Raw genomic sequence first — 23867 nt, 5'->3', positions numbered from 1 at the left:
TTTCAGGAAGCAGGAAACTGAGAAAGAGAGAAAGAAAGTAGGTGCCTTTGAATTATGACTTCAGAGATAGTTACTAAGAGTACAAGGGGCTTCAGGAAGAGTCAATCAATCAGTCCTGAACAAAAGACTTGAACCAAATGCTTCCATAAGGCAATGATCAGCAAGCGAAAAATTCAAATGCTTTGAGCACATTTATAAGTTGTTGGTGTATTAGAAAAAAAATATTAAAATATTATGCAAGGCAAGGTTGAGAGAAATAGACAAAAAGGAAAGTAGCAGATAAGATGAAGAGACAAGTCTGTGATCACTGGAATGCTCTTGGAATAATTATTCCTACAAATAAGCCAAGATGGTCCATGTAATCATAGGTACCTGACTAACTAACAGTATAATATGGGTACATTTCCCTATGGAGGCATGCTTTAATCATATATATGAAGAGCCAATTTGAAGTTGTGATTAAGGAGCTAGCCTAGAAACCAGGCGACTGAGTTCTATCCACCTTAGGCATGAAATCAGCTGGGTGACTATGGCCAGTCACATTCTCCCAGCCCAACCCACCACACAGGATTATTGCTTTGGGGATAATAGGAGGAAGAAGGAGTGTTAGGTACGTTCACTGCCTTAAATTACTTATAGAGTAAAAGGGCAGGATAAAAGAAATTGCAGTAGGATGGGGGGGGCAAGCAAATTTAATAAATAAACAAACAGTCAATCAAAGTGGTAGTAGCAGTATGTAGGGAATGGTATGTGGGAATGACCTTCAGAGACAGGGGAGGACATACTACCTAGGCAATGGTCAGGTAAGAGACACCATAGCCCATACCTGCATATTGGGTGAAGAAAAAGACTCAGAAGGGATGTTTAGTTATTGGGCTGTAAAGGTGGCATTGGGAAAATTTTACTTCTATGACTTGCAATATTCTGTTCACGTAGCTTTACAGTAAAGTAGCATGAGCTCATCTGGTCTTGTTCCCAGTGTGGTCTACTTGGTAAGGCTGACAATGTAGTTCATGAGATATTGAGGAAGAGTTCGGAAATACAATTCTTCTTCCATCTTCACATGTTTAGCATTTGTCTGAAGAAAGCCTTAAAAGAGATGGATGATCAAATTGCTCCCGATTGGTCTCTTAAAGTTATTTATTTCCCTTTCAGTTAGCAAGTCAGTACCCAAATGTACTCACTATTGTAATGGTGAACACTTTATTCTGTCAATCTGAAGGTTAGGGAGCATAAATATCCAGCTGAGCACTGACAAATGAATAGACAAATGTTTCATTTCTCCTGCCATGTTACCTCCTGGGGAGAGCTGTTTAATGTGATGACTCAGACTAGAGCTATGCTACAATGACATTCCACCTTCATTATACCCGAAGTAACTAACTAACTCACTTCCTTTCCCAGTTTTTTTTAATCAAAATGTTATCAGATCAATTAATGATGATTTTCCCATTGAACTGAAAACATCATCAGTGTTTTAAAAAAGGACTCATTCCTTTGACCAGAAGTGGATAATAATAGAGGTCTGAATATCAAATTTGTGGAATTAAATGCTTCAGACTGACACAGGTGGTTATCAAAGAATATTCCATGAATATTCTCATGAGATTTTCTACACTGAAAAAGAATGATAATTCTACAAAGAATCCTTTTCAACTTTATAACCTGTGAATAGAGGAGTTGGAAACACTAACACAATGTATTTAGTGTGCTCTTGGGCATAATGGAAGGAATATTATTTTGAGGAACAAATTGGTATAAGGCTATGCAATGGCTGAATAACGCATCCCATCATTTGCCAGAATGAGAGAGTTGCAGATTCTGGGAACAAGGAAGCAGTAGGGAGGGACTTGCAATCTTAAAGAGGCGAGGTGGCACAGTGGTTAGAATGCAGCACTGCAATTTGGCAGTTTGAATCTCACCAGGCTCAAGGTTGACTCAATGTTCCATCCTTCTGAAATCGGTAAAATGAGGAGCCCAATTGTTGGGGGCAATATGCTGACTCTGTAAACCGCTTAGAGAGGGCTGTAAAGCACTGTGAAGCAATATATAAGTCTAAGTGTTATTGCTGTTGCCTACCATTCAGCCTGCCCTCCAAAGACATTTGTTGCATTTGTAGCTTTTTTCAACTTCTAGTAATTAGATCTTTCCCCCTACATAAACATGGTAATAGCAATAGCACTGAGACTTATATACTGTACCACTTCATATTGCTTTTACTGCCCTCTCTAATCGGTTTACAGAGTCGGCATATTGGCCCCAACAATTGGGGTCCTCATTTTAATGAAGTAACTTGTACAATATTAGATGGCTATGTTTTCTGGCCCTCAAACCCTTTTTCTAGGAGGCCTGAGGATCCTATTTGCAAACTTCCAAGGATTTGATATGGGTCAGGAGTTTTAGTCAATTTCTGAATGGTATTTGCTTTGGAAAATGGAGCATTACCACCAGCTGCTACATTTATGCAATATGAGAACTTTCTCTGTAAACAACCTCTAGAAAGGCAGATGGCAGGAGTATTTTTGCAAGAGCTTATCCTGAGCACATATCATCAGATCTCTTCGTTTTTGAAACCTCAACTATGTAACTTCTGCTGTGGGGAAATGTGATTCTGTTTACATACATCTTCTTATTGCAAGGTCTCAAGGAACAAGAGACAAGCCAACAGCGAGAGGGAAGACAAAATTTCACAGTGGAACTGCCCACAATTCTATTTGACTACAAAATACATACATGAAATGAATGTAATATGCAGCTGTTCACAGCAGCTCCCTGGATTTTAAGTTAATTTTCAGATTTTACAAAAATCATTTGTGCCTCCTGTTTACAAAAATCCCAATGTGATAATAGAATTATTCCTTTTATTCACTAATTCAGCCAGCTTCCAAGCAAAAGAAATTAATGGAAAGCATACAAACTATTTAATATTAAATATACAGGATAAAGATTATTTTCACTCTTTCAATCAAACTTTATGAACAATATGACTAATTTCATCTGGGTACAAGAACAAGACCAGGTCATAAAATTTATTTTGTATTGTTGAACATAAAATATGAAACTCTAATCTTGAATACAGAATACTGAACGTAAGAGATATTAAGTAATATTTAAGTCAATTTTAAACCAGGATAATAATGCAAATGCAATTCTTGCTTGCTTGAGATTTATTCATTCATGCTTTCCCTTTCCCAAACAGTTGTCACTTTCTGCCTGGCTACGACATGGTTCATAAATAATGCATCTTAGACTGAAAAGTTTTCTAGCATTGTTTGTTTTCAGACTTGGGACACATACACACACACACCACAGTGACAATTCAACAAGAGAGGAGCAGCAAGTGTTTATTTTGGTTGCATTTTTTGTTCTTATAATGAAGCCTTGTTATTGGGGAAATGGTGGCTAGTAGCCTGCAGAAGAAAGAAAAAAAGAAAGGAAGGAAGGAAGGAGAAGGAAGGAAGGAAGAAAAGGAAGGAAGGAAGGAAGGAAGGAAAGGAAGGCAGGAAGGAAGGAAGGAAGGAAGGAAGGAAGGAAGGAAGGAAGGAAGGAAGGAAGAAAGAAAGAAAGAAAGAAAGAAAGAAAGAAAGAAAGAAAGAAAGAAAGAAAGAAAGAAGAAAGAAAGAAAGAAAGAAAGAAAGAAAGAAAGGAAGAAAGAAAATAACATTTTCAAACTCAGCATGCCACTGGTTGTGAATCTTAAATCAATGACGTGTTCTCCCTGGAAACCAGACAAAGGGAAACTGATCCTGTTCCCCATGTTTATTATTTTGATGTTGGTTGATGTTCAGTTATGTAAAGGCCAAGTGCCTTCATTGAGTGTCTGACTATTTTGTTGTACACATACGAATGTATCCTTAAACAAGATCTGCAAGCAATATTCAAATCATATTTTTGTTATGGCTTGCTTTAATTGTAAGTAATTAATACAAGGGAAACCTATTCAAATGGCATAGAGTCGTCACTGTACCAGCTAGTTGAGTTGAGTTCTAGCTTGAGACAGACCCATCCAGATGGGCTTTTATCTGCTGTTAGAAAAGGATGGCTGAGAATGAAAGGAACTATAGTTCAACATGTCCAACACTATAGTCCCGTGATGGTGAACCTATGGCACGCGTGCCACAGGTAGCATGCAGAGCCATTTGTGCCAGCACGTGAGCTGCAGGCAAACTTACCTCACTGCGCATGCGTGTGCCTCACAGCTGATTTTCAGCCAGTTTGAGGCCTTTTTCGGCCTCAACAGGCTTGAGGAAGGCTTCTGCAGGCTTCTAGAAGCTTTGCAGGCTGAAATCTAGCCCCGTTTCATCACTTCCGGTATTTTCGGAAAAACAGGAAGTGATGAAACAGGGCCAGTTTTCAGCCTACAAAGCTTGTAGAAGCCTGCAGAAGCCTTCCTCAAGCCTTTTGGAGGCCAAAAAAAAGGCTCAAACTGGCTGAAAATCAGCTGTGAGGCACAGTGCAGGTCAGGGGGTGGCGGGGGGTGGGCGGGTAGGGGGATTGTGCATGCATGCATAGGAGATGTGGGGGGGGCGTGCATTGCCTTCTGGGTGCTGGCACGTGAGCACAAGTGTGCAAGCACACGCACAATTTTTGGCACAGGAGCCCAAAAAGATTAGCCACCACTGCTATAGTCCAACACATCTGATGGGCACCTGACATTGATAAAAAGTGATAAAAGTCCCTTTTAATGGCTTTGGGCAGATTAATAACAACCCAGAAGACTTTTGGCATGTAAATTTGTACACTAAACCTAGCAAAAGTGGTTGAAAGTTTGGTATCATCTGATTTTTCAGACAAGCATTTGGTTGTCAATCGGTTGAGCATGCTCATGGTCCCCTCGTTGAGATAATGTCATTTTATGGGATTTAGGAGGTGTGGGGTTTTTTTCTGTGGTGAATCTTCCCCCCTGGAATGATCTCCCCTCCCAGCCTGACTTACAGAAGGACCCAGCTCTGCAAACCTTTAGACAGGTATTGAAAACCTGGCTGTTTTTTCAGGTATGTGGATTCAGAAAAAATAGTGTTGCTCTCTGGAAGACTACAATCAATTTGAGTGAATGATTATTAATTTCTCATGATGACCTCAATTATGGAGAGTTTGACTGTCATTCCACTGGCAAAAGTCTATTAATGATTTCTTCGGGTTTTATACTTCCATTTGAAGTCTCTGACTTTAGCTGGATATGTTGTTTTTATTATAACTAAGCTGAGTGATTTTTGTCAGTGTCAGGGGGTGGGATGAGTAACAATGATTTTAATCGGGCAGTTGGTAGAAATAATTTAATTCTACCTGGGGAAAGTTTCCTTTATTTAAAAGCAGGTGGCATGGAATTTTGCCTGTTTCTTTTGTAAGTGAACACATGAAAAATACTTCACTGTTGTTTTAAATGGTGGCAATGTTACAATCCAGATTGCCCTGTTTGCTCATTTGCCATAAAATGGCCCAATAGCTGTCTGATTATCTATTTCTAGGCTTTTTAGGAACAGGAAAATCTAAATCCTTCCATTCTCCACCATCCAGTCAGAGCTGAAGAAGCTTCTGTTAACAGATAATCAGAGTCGGAAGGGACCTTATAGGGCATCTAGTCCAACCCCCTGCCCAACACCATTTCTGACAGAGGGCAGTCCAATCTTTTCTTGAAAGTCTCAACTTCTGAAGGCAACTTCTGTTCCATCGGTTGATTGTTCTCACTGTCAGAAAGTTTCTCCTTATTTCCAGGTTAAATCTCTCCTTGTTCAGTTTCCATCCATTGTTCCTTGTCTGGCCTTTGGGTGCCTTGGAAAATAGCTTAACCCCCTCCTCCTCTCTGTGACAGCCCATCAGATATTGGAAGACTGCTCTCCTGTCTCCTGTGGTCCTTCTCTTCCCTAGACTAGCCAGGCCCAGTTCCTGCAACCGTTCTTCATATGTCTTAGCCTCCAGCCCCCTCATCATCCTGGTTGCTCTTCTCTGCACTCTGCACCATAAAAACTCACACTCTAACATACGATTATAAACCTCACAACAAAAAGTAATTGATTAATGGCAACCCTTCTCCAAAAACCAGCCTCAAGGCTTCCCACTGTCATGAGACAAAACATGGTAGGAGGGGGAGCATGATTTGTCCTCCATTAATTCTTCCTGCTGTCCCTATCGATGCCACTGCTTGCACTGTATTTTGCTCTTTGAATTCTGAGGGGGAAGAAATGAATGCAATGTTTAAATACTGAACATAAATCTTTTTTACATAGCAGACAAATTAACCAGGAGGGAGTAGAATGATGTCATTGCTTCTGCAAAGTAACAAGGTAGAACAAGGAAACAGCATGTCAAATGTTGTGGATAAAGCTATAGCTGGGAGAGGAGACAGACAGACAGATTGTGAGTATGCTGAAGAGGGAGCCAGACAGAGAGCCAGACATATTCAGAGCTTAGTCAGACAATTATTGGGCAGATAATGTATCTGATAGACAGAATCTTTTTCCTTTTGTGAAGAAAAGAGCTCACAAAATCTGAATAGGAAAAAAGATAGGGAAATATATAAAACAAGGAGGGAGGGAGGAAGCTCTTCTTAGGAGAAGCAAAAGTAGGCTATAATTCAGAAAGACTACCCCAGACATTATTCTACAAGAATAACTGGTCTGTATTTATTTATTTAATATGCCCCCCCAAGTGCCATTGGGTGGCAAACAAAATTTAAAAAATAAAAACAATTAGAATAATTCAAACATTTTAAACACATAGCAGCAAAGAATAAAGCACCCGTCATAGTGACATATATACACAACAGTTTCATTTTTTGAACTGGAAGCATCTTTTATTAGGTGGGCCTTTAACATGCAAGTTGATAGTTTAGACATAGATTTTATATTAAGTTCATTTGTTTGCTTTTTGGTGTATATTTTGCATTTCATTAGGATAATGTGGCAACATGCAGTCGTATTTCCCCTACAACAACCACCCTGCGATATATTTGGTCTGGCAGCAAGTCATTGAACTAAATATCTAATGAGTTCCTGTGGCTGAGTTAGATTTAAATCTGTGTATTCTTAATCTTAGATTAACATTGTCACCACTATACTACCATGATGTCTAAGACTGTATAGCAATAGCACTTAGACTTATATACCACTTCACAGTGCTTTAAAGCACTCTCTAAGCAATTTACAGCATCAGCATATTGCCCCCAGCAATCTAGGTCCTCATTTTACCAACCTCGGAAGGATGGAAGGCTGAGTCAACTTTGAGCCGGTGAGGATCGAACGGCTGGCAGTCAGCAGAATTAGCCTGCAATACGGCATTCTAACCACTTCACCACTACGGCTCCTGGTATATTTAATTCAGTGTACATTTTAGTCATTACTGCTATCCATCCAAAGCTTTTTTGCATCATAAAGGAGAAGAATAATTCAATAATATGAACATATACAGAGAAATAGATAGAGTTGGCCATTTACTCATGTGATAGTTACTTGTAGATTTACATTAGTTGATGATGCTGGTGGTCTACTCCACCCCCTGTGCTTTGAAGTTTACTTAAAGGACAAATAAAAATACCGACCAATATTTTAAATTGAAAAAGAAAAAAAGAGGAAATGAGTTCATCAATTACAAAAGACAAATGGAGAGGTCTTTCAGATTAAAGGATTTGCCTTCCCATCGGAAGGTGAGATGTTTTCCCTGTTGATCACTTATGCTTGTAACCGTAGACTTGCACTTGTGCATAATTTTGGCATGACCTAGTTGAGCAGTTCAGCCTAGTCAGATTAGATCAGTGTTTTTCAAACTTGGCAATTTTAAGATGTGTGCTGCCAGGGGAATTCTGGGAGTTAAGTCCATGCGTCTTACAGTTGGCAAGATTGAGGATATTAGTTGATTTTCAAAGCCTCCTTCAACCATTACATTCAATGACTGACTCTGGTATTTGAGAATATAGTTTGATACTGTGAATAGCACTGTACAATTTTAGTTCATATTCATTGCATAGTTTTAAAGAAATCATTTCAGGAAGTAAAAGCTAAATAGCAATAGCTTAAAATTTAAAACTAACATTAGACCAGTGACACCCCCCCCACCCCCAACCTTTTGGGCATCAGGGAGCAGTTCCATGGAAGAGGTTTTCCCACCGGAGGGGGCTTGGTTCCATGTGCTGTCTACATCCCGCAGATGGGACTTCGTTTCTTTGTGTGGCTTGGTTCCTGGCATAGCACAGTCCAGTGCTGGTCCATGGACCCCTGCATTATATTCATGCCTTTTGTTTTTCCAATTGTGGGGGGAAAAATAAGGCTTAGAAAAACAGTAAAAAATATCCCCCTGCCTTCCCTTTCTAACCCTGTCTCAATTTTCTTGATTTTTTTCCCCTTTAACATGCAAGAGGAAACATGATCCTTCTGGCAGACATTCTGTAAAAACATTTTTTTAAAAGCAAATATAATCCCTAGGAAGAAAGGGTTGCCCACTCAGTAAATAGAAAAGCAAAAACACCCTCAAGTCTAAGACATGTGAATATACAGCTCTTGCATAATCTTATGAATAGAGATTATGCACAGATCGAAACTGCTGGAAATAGTGCAATTAAGGCAGTACCGTTAGAAAAAGTCTCTCTGAAACATATCCATCACTAAAACATTTTTTAGTCATGATGAAAAAAGATGATATCAATACTAGATAGGGGGAAATGGGTCTCTGTCCTGCACAGCCCTTATTGCACTACTAAGCAATGTTTTGCAAACACAGCATATAAAAAGACTTAAAAAGTGGACTATTTTGCAAGACTGCTACCTCTGTTGCAGATTCTATAACATGAAACCTTATCAGTGTTACATACTGATGACGATTGCTAAAAGGAAAGAAGGGAGGCTCACTGCTTTCATTGGACGTCATTAATCTAAGTGAGTTGTACAGTTCAGTTCTAAACATCTGGATCCAATCAAAAGATCATATCCTGGAAAGCACTCCATTGGCTTCCAGAAATAAATCTCTTGCTGAGAAGTTTACACAACTTGTGTTAAGGAGAAACTGTAGGAACCTGAACAGCCATTTTAAATCATTCAGACTTTGCATGAGGATTGTCTCTTTATATATGCACATATATATCATTGTGCTAAATAAACCTTACCGTATTTGTTAGCTTTGGAGAGTTGCCTTTCAATCACTTCTGAGATTTAATGAAAGAATGGCAGCAATACAGATTGGATTTTTACTTGTTCCATTTTTTACATGCATCAGAATAGAAGCACAATATATTATGCAAGATGCTGAACTTGTGCATTATATAGATCGCCGAATTATCTCAATGGAGGTAGGTGCCATTCATACTGTTTGAATATATTATGAATTGTTTTCTTTGTACGGGACTTATATTCCATTAGTTTTGGGGAAATCAAGTGTTTTCATTTAAAATAAACTTGCTTTTTATGCAGAATTCAAAGTTTGACAAACCACCAAGCAGAGTGTTGTTTATGAAAGAAAGTTGGGATTACTGCTGCTCCTCATAAATTTATTACCCTGTAAAATGTGCACACATCTGCAATGGGTAAAATTCTGATAAAATCTAGCTAATTTTAAATTCACTTGAAGAAGATGGGAGAGAGTGCATGCTTGATCTAAAGTTGGCTAGATGATGTCTCGGATACTTGCTAATGATGATCCATATGGAAGAACAGTATAGAAGTAGATATATTCTTAAAATATTCTTAATCTTTAGGAGCAGATCCATGTGGCTGTTTACATAAGATTAAATGCCACAAGTATGCCAGGTGCTCCTTCAACAGGAATTTAAAAACTCTACTTTTAGTCATCCAGAGATTCAGTGTAAGTAAATAATATTCAAAAGTCTACATTTATTTCTAGAATATAAATATCACATATTTCTTAAAATAATTCTATGAATCTGCCAAATTACTGAACACAAAACAACACTTTCATTAAAACTGGCATTTTTTATTATTAGAATAACAATTTTATGAATATTTTGTGATGTCAAGGAGGGAAATGTGAACTCTCAGGAATTTCCTGGACCATACAGTTCCTCACTATTAGACACTTAAATGGGGGAGACTGTGAATAAGCAGCATCCAGAGTATCTGGATTTGCAAATGTTTGTTATGTCATATGTGTTTAAATTATGTGTGCATTTAAACTATGTGCCCTTGTATTCAACAGCTCTTATCTTAGGTTTGCCTCTTATCGCAGGTAAACTTATGTCTCCTCTACAGTAAACTTCATTCAACTCAGCAGAATCCAAACAGAAAGTCAAAGGGGCTGCAGTGTAACTACTGCTGAGACAGCTGTCTTTATTCCCCCCCCCCCCAGCTTTTGAGAAGCCAGTGTTCTATGAATAGTTTATGAACTGTGACTATGTGGTCACTTCATAAAGCAAAATCATCTAGAGTAGGTGGTTGTGTGTTGAATAGAAGAGGTGGGTAATCCAGCTTTTTTTTTTTTCCTGGTACTGTGTCTAAAAGATTCACAGCTGCCTGTCATCTAGTGTTATTTTCATGCCAGGAAAAAAAGTTCATGCCTCAGGAGGCTATCCTTTGGCTCAGTCAACCTGAACAACTATCAACTTATCTCAAATCTTACCTTTCTGGGGAAGTTTGTTGAAAAAGGAGTGAGAAAGTGGTAAATGAACTATCCCTGTGGATGATAAGGTATAAAAGATTTAAAGGAATTTGGGCTAAAGTCTCTGGGAGCCAATGCATCTTGATTAATTACTTAACTTCCTGGTTTCATTTGAGCCAATCCATAGCACTGCTGAAGGAGGGAACCCTTGACTAGGTATTTGTTGCTGAAATCAAATGTGCAAAATTATTCTTTTGTAGACCAGCCTTCCTTTTTGCCATGTTTTGGAGGAGTGACAGAATGTGTAATCCTAACATATGGGATTATATTAGCCTGTGAAGCATTAAATTACAGGTCGAGTGAAAAAAATGTTTCTTATAATCCCTTCTTCCATGAATTTACAACCATCCAAATACTTGCAGGTGATATATATTTTCACTCAGAAATAAATGCTCACATAGATTCAATCTCTGTACTCCCATTTTCAATACAGAAATGGTTCCCCCCCCCCCGCCTCAAATTGTCTACAGAAGAGTTGCAAACTCATCATTCCCAAGAAAGATTCTCAGATGCCCCTTTTGTTTTGCTCCTTCCCTTTTCCAGCTGCAGCATCTGGATCAGCAGGGGCCTCACTGCTATGCCTTGCCAGCACAACTCCTATTTTTACAACCTCCTAAAAGAAAAGATTATGCTGTTGCTGAAATTCTACTGAAAGCTATTGCCCAACATCCTTTAAGCCCCAAAATGGGAAAGTGACCTTTTTTAGAAAGCATAAAAGGAGGACTTGTTTTAATTATATACTTAAATGCCCACTTCAAAATCAAGTATTGTACTTAAGTATCTATTTTATATAAATATGAGAAATCCATTTTTTGCAAATTCAGGAACGCTCAGGTTTGAGCCAAAACTGTATTGAACTCCCTGTCTAAAACATTTATTCACTTCCCTGGGTTTCCCCCCAGTGTATTGTCAGTGTGTTTTGAATGAAATACTTGGACTCAGAGATCAGATGACAAAATGAATGACTCCAACGAAGGGAGAAGTATTTCTTCAAATTATGTGAATATAATCTGAGGAAATCTCAGCTGAAGGTCAGGCAATTCCTGGAGTGTTTTCAAACCTCCTATGGTTTCCTTGTAGTTTCTCAATGGAATTTTCTGCATCCCTGTCCTATGTTCCTTTGCACTTTAGAGTTTGTTCCTTTCATGTTGATGTGGAAGTAATGAGAGTCATAAACTAAGCAGAAATTAGTTATTGGAGATGGAAGAGTATTACATGAATCCAATTGAAATGGAAGAGGATAATTATATTCTTGTAAGCCACATGGAATAAACTACAAGTGAATTGGGTGGCCATGTAAATTTCCTTAATAAAATAAAAATAAATATTTTGCATAACTTTAGGGGTGTGTACATTATAAAAAATCATTCCGAATTGTTTCAGACTTGTGTGAACAAGGACAGCTCTGAATTACTCATTGCAGACATACCTTTTTTCAGGCTTCAGATTACTAAAAGACACAAAATGTTGATGCTTCAAAGCCGCTGCATCATTTTATAAGTTCATGCTGAAGCTTGAACAAAGATATGCCTTCTTTAACAAACAGGAGAGAGACGCTACAGTCATGCAAGTATTAAGCACTTATTTGAAATATTGGTTGAACCAGCCACAGCTCTAGTAAGCATTTAGTTCGGAGCCAACACTTAAACTGATCATTTCTGTGTTCTCCCTAAAGAACCGACTGAACAAATGCAATCAAGATATAACTGATTATGTAGAGGAATTCCGGCAGTTTTCAAAGAAGCTGATGTCACATCTAGAAGGCCTCAACATTCTAAAGACTGAGCTGAAGAATGATGTAGACCATTTGCTAACCAGAGTGGAAAGAGCTCAGAGAGATATTGACTACTTTGAATCTGCAAAGGAATATCCCAGCCCGTGTGTGGACATTGATGAAGAGCTTTTGGAGCAGCAGTTAACAGAAGAACAAGAGTCCAAGACAAAGATCAAGCTCATGCTGAATGCAAGTAAGGGCAGTCTACTCTTAATATTGAAAATGTATACCTATGGTTTCATAGTTGGACTCGTGCATGCGGTGTACGCATACTCCTTAACTTACAACCATAGCTGGACCAGAATTTCCATTACTTAAGCAAGACAATTGTTTTAAGTGAGTTGTGCCCAATTTTACAACTTTATAATTTTTTGCACAGTTGTTCAGTGGATCAAAGCAGTCATTAAGTAAATCATGCAGTTGTTAAGCAAATTGAGCTTCTCCCATTGACTGCTTGTCGGAAGCCAGCTGGGAAGGTTTCAGATGGTATCACACGACCCCAGGATGCTGCAACCTTTGTAAATACATGTCAGTTGCTAAGTGTCTGAATTTTGATCAGGTGATCATAGATGTCAGGTTCCATCACACGACCGAAAGAAAAGCAAAACAGCCACAACAGGATCTAATGTAAGCTGTTTATCTTCCTCCGGAGCATGCCAGCATTTAACTGATCAACTGCTAGACAATGCAAGCTAACAGAGATTAAAGTCAGGGTTAATCATTTAGACCACTCCACCACCTTTATACACCCAATTTGCCCTGCCCCAATTATCCCGGCATGGCCTAACCAATTATCCCGGCACACCCCCATAGGCAGGCACATGCTCAGTTAGTCTTCCTGAGAGGAGCTCGTCCCCCGCTGTCATTCCTATGTGATTTCCCTCTCAGGTCTTCTGCTATCGCTTGAGTTACGCCTGCAGGCTCGCGGCAGCTAAATGATCAGTAGTCACAGGGCTTCAAAGCAATGTCCACGGCCGGCCTGGCCCCCGAATGGCAGCCCATGAATGACGTCGGGCTAACAATAGAGATGTTGCAATGGTCATAAGTGCAAGGATTAGCTATAAATCACTTTTTTTTAGTGCTGTTGTAACTTCCAATGATCATTAAATGAAGGTTGTAAGTCAAGGACTTCCTATTTTGCAAGAATGACACTTAGTGCATGCCTAAAATCAATTTCATGAAAAATAATGGCAGCAGTCTCACACAGTGTTTTAAAAGCTCTTGCTACTCTTACTATGATACTCTAACTGTCCACAAACTGGCACATAAAATTATCTGAGGAGATGAACATTATTTTAATGCATTATTGTATGCCATCATTCCTGAGTATTCAAGACTGAATTTGCTAATATATTCATTCTAACATTTCTTGATGGCTAAGTTAAATTTAGAACATTGAAACAAATAAAATAAGTCACAAAGAAGAAGAAAAAACTATTGCTAAACATTTGGCAACAATAAGCAGGGGGGGAATGTAATGGAAACAATAAAAGTAAACATACATTAGGAAATTTTCCTTCCTGAAAATATCTTAAGTATCTTGAGCTGAATTGACAGACATCTGATAGAGCCCTATCACTAATGTAATCTGACAAGAAATGTCTATATTAAATTATCTGCCCACTATTAATATTTATAATAAATTAAGTCCACCGTGATGCTCCCAATGATGTAACAAAAATTACCGTATATAGTTTCTTTCTTAAAATAAACCCTAATTTTATTTTTGAAATAATATAATACTGAATCCCCATCCTTCTCTAAACACCAACGCAACCAAAAACTGAAGCTCCAACTGAAGTGTGCGCTCACTGAACCAGTTGTTACATCGGTTGAATCCCACTTCTGCCTCAAACAGTGTGTCTGTCTGTCTGTCTCTCTCTCTCTCTCTGTGAGTGTGAGTGCCTTTATTTACAGTATATATACACAGTATATATAGCCGAATTTGTAACTAACTGGATAAAAGTATATACATTTGAATACATTAGGTTTCAAATTCAGCTACTCATACCTCATATTTTTTAAAAAAAATCAGAAAGATCCATTTTATAAGCGCAAGTTTGAGAATCTATATAGCCTCTCTCTCTCTCTGTGTGTGTGTGATATTAAGAGATATTAAGAGAGAGAATATATTACTGCGTATGTGTCTTTTTTTGACAATATGAATGCTAACATAACATGAAGAATTTTCTGACTCATGACTTTTCAACAAAAATATAGCAGGATTATTGTACTAAATGAGCCATGTTGTGGAGAAACAGAGACTAAATATATTTATTTAATGAAATGATGTTTAAAGCATTTATACCATACTTTCAGCCTTAAATGGCTCCCTGAGTAACTTACTAAATAAATAAAAGGAAGAAAGTTTCTATTCTTAGGCTACCTTAAAAAGACTCAGTTCAAAAGGAAAGTAAAATAGATATTTGGGCTCCCCAGATGTGAATATTTGATGGCTTCTTATGAAATGTGTAAATTTAATAAGGGAAGCGTGCAACTTTGCAACCTCAAGAGTTACTCTTTGTTCATGTTATTTAATCCCAGAGGGAAGGGATTGTAGCCCATCTAGGAACAGCAACAGAAGAGAGACCCTGTAAAATAACATGTTAGCTATTTTAATGTGCAAAAATGAAAAAAGATAGCAATAGCACTCAGACTTGTATACCGCTTCACAGTGCTTTCCAGCCCTCTCTAAGCAGTTTACAGTCGGCAATCGGCAGTCGGCAGAATTAGCCTGCAATATTGCATTCTAACCACTGCGCTACCATGGCACAGTAAATGATGGCAACTAAACAGCTAAAGTTGTGAGCAGTGTATGCTCCCTTCATTTATGTTTGTTCACGTAAGTTGAGATACTACATCAGAATACTGTTGTTTCAGAGGTGATATTCAGCAGGTTCTGACCAGTTCGGGAGAACCGGTAGCAGAAATTTTGAGTAGTTTGGAGAACTGTCAAATACCACCTCTGACTGGAGAGTTTACAGTATCCTTGCCCTGCCACGCCCACCAAGCCACACCCACAGAACTGGTAGTAAAAAAATTTGAATCCCACCACTGTGTTGTTTATTTGTTTGTTTAATTTATGTGCAGCCCATCTCCAGACAGGTGACTCTGGGCAGTTTACAAGACATAAAACAATAAATAGAAAAGCAATTAAAACTTTTAAAACATTTATGTTTTGTTGATGGCCTATTGTTTATCTTTTTTTTTTTTAAGGCTGCAACTACATGATCACAGGCTTCAAATCACTAAAGATAGTCAAAAAGTCTGGAGATGCAATTGGCTCATGGTTGAAAGACCCTGGCAAAAATTACCAAAAGATTTACTTCTTCACTGGAACAAAGAATAAAATTGTTATGGAGTTTGCAAACATTCGATCTTTTGCTGAAAGTGGTGAGAAACAGCCGACCCGTCGAATTGCACTACCATTTCCCTGGCAAGGAACAGGCCATGCTATATACAATGGATTTCTGTTTTATCATAAATATGGCTCCTTAAATGAGATAATTAAGTTTGATATTCAGAACAGAAATGCAACTGATCAGATGCTGCTGTCGGGTGCTGGAGAGATACCTGCCTATGAACTTCACCCTTCTACTAAAATAGACTTAGCTGTGGATGAACTAGGATTATGGGCAATCCATGCAGAACCAGATACTGCTGGAAAGCTCGTGATTACTAAAATCAACCATGAAACCATGACTGTGGAATATACATGGGATACATCCTGCAGAAGCCAGAATGCAGAAGCTGCTTTCATGATGTGTGGTGCTCTTTATGTTGTATACAACTCCCCAGGGCGTGGTGTCTCTCAAATAGAATGTATTTATGATACCTTAGATGTCATCAGTCCATATGAAAACACAGTACTTCGTTTCCCCAAACGTCAGTCAAATCATGCTATGGTTCATTATAACCACAGAGACAAACAACTCTTTGCCTGGGATGATGGCTCTCAGGTCATTTACAAGCTCATGACCAGTCAAAAAAGTTAAAAAAAAGAAAGAACAGAATGCCCTCTACACCAACCTAACAACAACAACTACTACTACTACTACTACTTCTCCTCCGCCGTCCTCCCCCTCCTCCTCCTCCTTCTCTTTCCCCCCTGCCCCCTATCCCTCTCCCTGAAGTTTATGGGGTAGTTTACAATTTGTTATTTTTGTAGGAAGTTGTCTCAGCCCTATCTGAGACCTAAGAGAACTGTTGAGTTAAAGAAAAGGTTACTTACTTCATACAGAAAAAAGTTGTCTTTTCAGTGCAGCACTTTGGATTTCTTCATATCAGGAGGTAAGACACCATTTACTGCTAAAAAAAAAAATGAGGGTATCTTCAGAGAAAAATGAAGAGTGGGAAAGAAACAAGAAGCATCATTGTTTTTCAATTCTAGGAGTCTAGAAGGGGGAAAAAAGAGTACCTGCACTTTTATTCAAATGTAAAATATCGGATGCTTGATTTTATAGCACCCTTCATTTTTCTGTTTTCTTTTGTGTACAGGATTTTCTTCTCATCTTCATCAAAACTTCTCTGCTCTTCCCAAACTACTTTAACTGGACCAATTCTCTTTTCTAATTTCATTTTCCTTTCTTTGACTTGCTTATTGTCTTCCTTTCTTTCCTTTTACTTGGGAAAAATATTTGCGGTAGAATACTGTAATCTCTGTACTTAGTATTCTTGACAGAGGGAAGATCTAACCTGAGCAAGGATGAGTAAGTAAGTGGGTGTATAGCTTTACTAGAAAAAGAGATTTATTTTAGGGAATGCTTGATAGGGATAGCAAAGCCTAATACTTAGTTTGCTATACCACGCAGAGAAAGGAGGCAGTCTAAGATTAGTAAACTCAGAGGCAGGCAGAGGGACTAATATTTTGCTTTCTATATACATCCTACTTCCCCTTGAGGTCAGTAGATTGTGAGGCACTGAAGAGTTAGTCTCAATTCTAATGAAAGAGCATTTTTCCCAATAAAAGATCTCCTCTCTAGGCCCAATTATTTCAAATAAAGCTTGTCTGAAACCTCTGAGACTCAAAAAGTATAGATAATATTGAGGAAGATGGTTCCATGCTTTTCTGCCTTTCTTGCATTTCCTTTGTTGGATGATCTATGTGTCCTCCAAGCCACGAACTACATTTAAAATGTGAGGTAATGATTGAGCTTGGTGCAATCCCCTGACTTGCTTGCTTTCCCTGGTAAACCCACCTTCTCCATTTTTTAATGGAGAGAACCTTAAGATATATTGTCTTCTTTACTGCATATATGTATGAATACTGCAGAATAATATTAATCCATGCCAATGATTACCGTGACTAATTTTTCATAATTGCACACGAAACAAAAATTAAAACAAAATATCATCACTAAACATCCTAGCAGAGTCACAGAGCTATACTGCAGATATAGAATGGGAATGTGCTGTTTTGGGTAGGACTGAAAACAGAAAGAAGAAAAGTCCCCTCTGTGCGAAAGGAGAAGGAAGTACCGTTTGACACATCTGATACTACTGGACACAGATGGCTCCCTTGGGTTGCCTCATGCATGCGCTATAAATGAGAAGATCCCACGTAGATACTTAAGCTCTCACTAGGTTACAACTCTATTTTAAAATCCTGATCACTTTTGTTGCTGCTGTCGAATGATTGCTGTTGAAAAAAAATGGAGTATATATAGTTTCACAGCAGGATGCATTATATCTATACATCAAATAACCCACTGGCACTTGGAAAGATCTCTGACTTAAGAGGAAGTGTACAATCTCCATCAAGCCATTTAAAAGTCAGTGGTAAAGGAACTGGGAGTAGGTGGCAGGTTTTGCAAATGCCATCCTTCCTGTTTCTGTTAAAAAGAATTTCTGTTGTATAGAAGTATCTGCAGTGATGCAGTTTCTATGTAATGAAAATAAATAACTAGCGGTTATTAATAAATACTTTGCTGGGTAGGTTATAATATTGTCTTCCAATTCTTGGGCATAGCACCATACCTACAATTTCTTCATTGATAGAGGTCCCATGTAGTTACCACATAACTTTATACCATTTACACTTAGATTTTGCACTTGTTTGAGGTTAAGGGACAGCTGGACAGCTGGTTATATTAATGACCACTTCAAAATGATTCTGACCACCTGTCAACGTATCTCGAGATAACCTTTTAAGTTCCCATCCCGCTGGATGTGAGGAAGTTGTAGATCAAAAGACAGATCCTTTCTGCATAACTCTGATTCTTTGGAGCATCTTCTTCCTATAGGTAAGTTCCATCATTACAATACACAAAGCTGTGAAAACCAGCCTTCAAAGCTTCATGATGAGTGGTCAGTCACTGTTTCTTCTTTGATACATCTGGAAGTAAGAGATGTCATTTTACCTTAGTGTGGGAGTTCCAGTGTTTTATTACAGGGCCTGTTTTCATGATTTTGTTTCTGTATACCACACAGTGTCTATCTTTTGAGGACATAAATATACAGTAGAAATATAATGAATTAAAATTAGCACACATGATTCTCACAAATTTCAGGGTGCCTGAATTTAAATTTCAATAAGCAGCAATATACAGTACTTTGATTGCTAAGAAAACCAAAATGATGTTACTGGGGAAAGAGGTAAGGAGAGAAATGAATGCCCAAACAGATACATTTTGCTTTTGCTAAACAAGGACACTTTAAAACATTTCAGAAAACAACCACAAAAGAAGGAAGCTGTTTCATGCTTTGTCTGTTCAAATCAGAACTAAAGATCTTTCTTGGTTCAGCATATCTGCCATTCATATTTTTCTTGGCTCTTTTGGGGTAAACAATGCTATGTTTAACTTATAATTGCCCTTCTCTAATATATTGTCCTGGCAGGTTTTATTTATATTTCACAGCAGACAGATTTGTCCACCATGAGATGTTCTGATGGAAATATGAGATTTGCAAAGGAAATTATAGTCAAAACAGCAAGAAGGAAATTACAACTTTGATTTTCTATATTAAATATTAAGTGATAGGATTCTCTGGTCAACAGGAAGGAAACAAACACTTCAGTTTTCATGTGTTCTACAGTTTTCAGTATATTGCATAATTGAAAACATTATAATAAAACACTATTATGATTTTAAGTTTTCCCAATGTCTTTAACTTTGGGGCAATACAAACGTGCAATAAATAAAATCGATTTTCAGTACCAAATACAGTACACAATACGGATAGCACCAAATACATGCCCCTATTTTTCTTCCCAAATGACACATGCACCTGTTTATCCAAAACTTTGAGAGAAATTCATTTTGACTGTTCTGGAGAGACAGATCAATAGTCCTAACTTTTCCAGGTAGAATAAGAGTTTTTTTTTTTTTTAAAGCAGAGATGGAAGAATTTAAGTTCCAAAATGCCTGCTCACAGCTTGCAGGTTCTGCTACTTTGTATGATAGTATAGAGAGTAAATCAAGCATCATTATTGCAAGTCTAGAAGATTCAGAGTTCAAAAGAAGTATCTCTGTGTGTAGTTTTACTTGTGGAGGTGTGTGTTTAATAATAAACATAACTGTAGTCAGGGGTGGGATTCAATTTTTTTAAACAACCGGTTCTGTGGGCGTGGCTTAGTTGGTGGGTGTGGCTTGGTGGTCATGTGACTGGCTGGATGTGGCCAACTCAACATCACTCACATCGAGGCACGCTTCTCCTTGCCTGGCCTCTCGTGACTGTGGGGATGCTGCAACAGTCGTAAGTGTTAAAAATGGTCATAAGTCACTTTTTTCAGTGCCATTGTAACTTTGAATGGTCATTCCACACAAGCAAAGTACCAGCAAAGGAGGGGGGAAAAAAAACTCCACAGAAGTTCCAGAGACAGGAAGTCTAGTCCTGCCAAGAATGTAATAAGGGTTAACGGAGAGGCAGTTTCTGTAAGCAACACCAGAATGTTTCCTTCCTGCCTTCCTTACAGGATTAGGCCAGTAATTTCTTCTAACAACCAGTTCTCCAAACTACTTAGAATGTTAACAACCGGTTCTAGCAAATAGGTATAAACCTGTAGAATCCCACCCCTGACTGTAGTCATTCGAGGAAGCAGGGCCAATAAGGAATGACTAAGGTATTTGCTGAAGAAGACTCCTACGAGTCCCTTGGACTGCAAGGTGATCAAACTGGTCAGTCCTAGAGGAGATCAACCCTGACTGCTCTTTAGAAGACCAGATCCTGAAGATGAAACTCAAATACTTTGGCCACTTAATGAGAAGGAAGGACTCACTGGACAAGAGCCTAATGCTGGGAATGATTGAGGGCAAAAAAAGATTGGGATGACAGAGAATGAGGTGGCTAGATGGAATCACTGGAGCAGTGGGCATGAGGTTAAATGGACTCCAGGGGATGGTAGAGGACAGGAAGGCCTGGAGGAACATTGTCCATGGGGTCGCAATGAATCGGACATGACTTTGCGACTAACAACAGCAAAAGGTATTTGGAAACTCTGAAAGTCTGAAGATTGAGGTGGAGGCAGAAATAGTATTTATTTATTTATTAAATGTCTATTTTTAAGCAGACATCAAGATAAGTTAATGTATGTTTTTTTTCTCTTTCAAAATAACCAATATCAGTCAGTGAAACAAGTTTGCAATGGAACCTGCAGAGGCAAAACAATTGCATAAATGAATTATGACTTCCTGTGGCATTTTAAGGATTTATTACATTATGCTGACCTGGACAGTATCCCCTTCATCAAATGAATGATTATCCAGAACAGGAAATATAAACAATGAGGTCATAGGGAGATGAAGCATAATGTAATTATGATGATATCATTGAAAGCTACCATTCAAAAAAGAATTTGATTTCTTTATCTAAATCAGCACATTTCCATCCTGAAATCTCTATAGTAGAAAGGAGAAAAATATAAAACCCAATCAAAAGCCTTCATGAGGGAGTTCTGATGTGGAGCCAAAAGTGCAAAAGTGATTGTTCACGTATTGCATGTTTTGCTTTGTCAATAATGCCGCAGTTGGATGGGGTTACTAATACATTAATTCCAACTTATTCAAATGGCTTTGCAAAATATATGGACCTATCCTGTGGCATTTTTTTTTAGCATCATGTAAGTTTTCCACAAGTTGATTGCATTTCTCAGAAAAGTTTTGGTGCATAGCACAAGTCTTTTTTCTGGCACCATCACAGTCATTAAACATTCCAGCAGACTTTGTGATATCCTAGAAGGTGGCAAAGAAACTGGCTACAGTAATCTGGTATCCACTTGGATTATTGTAATATATGGTGTATTGAAGTATCTTTCAGGATGAGCTGAAGCTTTAAGTCCAACCTGTGGACTTCAAATCCCAGAATTTCCCAGACACCCATGCTGGCTGTGGAATTCTGGGAGCTGAAGTCCACAAGTCTAAAAGGTGCCAAAGTTGGACACACTTGCTTTAGAAGTTTAGATAGTGTCAATAAAGCTGCAAAAGCTTAAGCCGGAAGTCACGTGATACTAACACTGGCTTCCAATCAGTTTCAATACCAAATCAGATCAAATCAGAATCGAGCTGAAAGGGACCTTGAAGGTCTTCTAGTCCAGCCCCCTGCTCAAGCATACCATTTCAGACAAGTGACTGTTCAGTCTCTTTTTAAAAATCTCCAGTGATGGGAGGGCGGAGCTGACATCGCGACGATACAGCATGCGATCTCAGACGTCTGAGATCGCTGCCGATATCTTTGCTCCTGGACGGTCCAAGTGGATCTAAACCATCCCGAAGAGATGGTGAATGTAAAGAGCACATCCTGTCGATCCCAGGGATATCGCAAAGTCCTTGGTAGATCCAGGAGAAGCTCTTTTTACTAGCGGCAAAGAGGCAGCCATTAAAGCTGCTGAAGTTGGGACAGCTCCAAAATGAAAGAGAACGGAAAGAGAGAGTGTGCCGGTTTGGTGAGAACTTTTTCTTTATTTTAAGACTTGAAAGGACACCCTAAGGGAAAGAAAGAATCTGTAAAAGTTTTGACAGAAGTGATTAAGCGGCGATTTTAAACAGGAATGTCAAAGTAATATATATATATTTTTCTCATTGCTGGATTTTCTACACATGATCTTATATTTTGAAACTGGACTGGTTTTTTTCTCTTCTTTTTATCTATTCTTTTCTCCTTTATAATATACTAAGCCAGAGACTCCCTTTCAGTTATTTTTTTAAATATCTTTTTCTTTTTTTAATTAATTCTTATTATATTTTGCTTGGGAAAGGAGGGGGAAAGTGAAAGTTAAAGAAACTTTGTAACACTGCCAACTAGAGGCTTGGAAATATTCTATTTTTCTTTTGACCAGACAAAGCTGAGAAAGAACTGAGACTTTTTTTCAAGGACATTGCCTGTTTGATAAGATAGAGGGAAGAGCATGGTAGAGTATTATTGCAGGTGCTCTTCTGGGTTTCTATCAACAGCTGGAGTCTGGTGTTGAAGCTTAGGAAAAGAAAAGGTGATAAGTCTTTGGAGAAGAGAGTTATAACAAGAGCCTTGGATAATTAAACAAAGTGTGCTCTTTTTCTTTCTAAGCTGTGCTACCCCTCCTCATCAGTTTACTTTTTTTTTGTAATAGCTATTTGGATTTTTGGCTCTTTGGAACTTGTCTTTGTTTTTGTTTTTCTTGTCTTTGGAAGTTAAATTTCTACGCCTGCTTTTTATTTTAAAGGAAAAGCTTTAGTATTAATGTTTCCCTTTCTTTTCTTTTTAAGGGAGTAGCCTTTTTCTTCTCTCTCCCTTACTGGTATTTTTGTCTTTCCATCTACCTTCCATATTGGGTTTGTTTTTTTTGTTTATTTTTATGCATCCTTTTATATTTGAGACCTCTCAGTTGGATTAAGGTGTTGAAGAGCCTGAAGAATTTTTCCTTTCTTTTTTTAGCCTTTTTCTTCACTTTTTTGCCTTTTTTAGGATTTTACAACTTTTTCTTTTTTGTGTGTGTTCATGGTGTGTTTATGGTCTTTTCCTTCATTTTTGAATTTTTACTGTCATCTAACCAACCGATTGGATTAAGGTATACAAGAACCTGAAGAAATTTTTTTTTCTTTTTTATTATTATTACTATTTGGCTTCTTTTTTCCTACTATTTTTATTTGGAACTGCAATTGGTTATTTCACAACTGGATTAAGGTCTAGAAGAACCTGGAGATTTTGAATTCCTCAAAATGAGTAGGAAATTAACAGCTCCTGGTTCTTCAACTTCTACTTCTTCCTCTCCACCATCTGGAGGACAACGTTCAATACAGACAATGTTAAGGCAAGAAAAAGAACAAGAAAAGGTGACCCTGCAGATGATTATGCAAGGAATTCAAAATATTCAAACAAGATCAGAGAATATTGAAAAGAGAATAGAGAACATTGAACAAAGAACAGGGAAAACCGATGAAAAAGTGGAGAACATCCAACAAATGATGGTGAAGTATGATGAGAGACTCCAAAAAATTGAAGATAAACAAAGAGACAAGAAGATTGGAGACACTGATAACAGATTAACTGTGGTTGAACAAGATAAAAGTGGTATGCTGAG

At 38.1% G+C, this 23867-nt stretch overlaps 1 protein-coding gene across 2 annotated transcripts; it reads left to right on the top strand.

Annotated features, from left to right (window-relative positions):
• Positions 1-8946: 8946 nt before the first annotated feature.
• OLFML1 (olfactomedin like 1) lies at positions 8947-16386 on the top strand. 2 transcript variants are annotated; one of them, XM_026664823.2, is made up of 3 exons: positions 8947-9277; positions 12275-12566; positions 15590-16386. In XM_026664823.2, the coding sequence occupies exons 1-3, from the start codon at positions 9152-9154 to the stop codon at positions 16366-16368; spliced, it is 1197 nt and encodes a 398-aa protein (XP_026520608.1). In that variant the 5' UTR covers positions 8947-9151; the 3' UTR covers positions 16369-16386. The 2 variants fall into 2 exon arrangements, with proteins under 2 accessions (XP_026520608.1, XP_087807152.1); XM_087951026.1 differs by lacking the exon at positions 8947-9277 and adding an exon at positions 10513-10628.
• The last annotated feature ends 7481 nt before the right edge of the window (positions 16387-23867 follow it).

The sequence above is a fragment of the Notechis scutatus genome, chromosome 1 (genome assembly GCF_049901735.1).
Source record: "Notechis scutatus isolate UNSWTSFEM ecotype Mainland chromosome 1, rNotScu1.2, whole genome shotgun sequence".
Taxonomy (NCBI): Eukaryota; Metazoa; Chordata; class Lepidosauria; order Squamata; family Elapidae; genus Notechis; species Notechis scutatus.
Note: the sequence above shows the minus strand (reverse complement) of the source record. Positions and strands in the feature narration are given on the sequence as shown.

Excerpts from the sequence above, each read along its gene's own strand:
- OLFML1 (XM_026664823.2), top strand. The coding sequence starts at position 9,152 with ATGGCAGCAATACAGATTGGATTTTTACTTGTTCCATTTTTTACATGC. Across the intron at positions 9,278-12,274 it reads GCCGAATTATCTCAATGGAG|AACCGACTGAACAAATGCAA; the intron begins GTAGGTGCCATT and ends TTCTCCCTAAAG. Across the intron at positions 12,567-15,589 it reads CAAGCTCATGCTGAATGCAA|GCTGCAACTACATGATCACA; the intron begins GTAAGGGCAGTC and ends TTTTTTTTTAAG.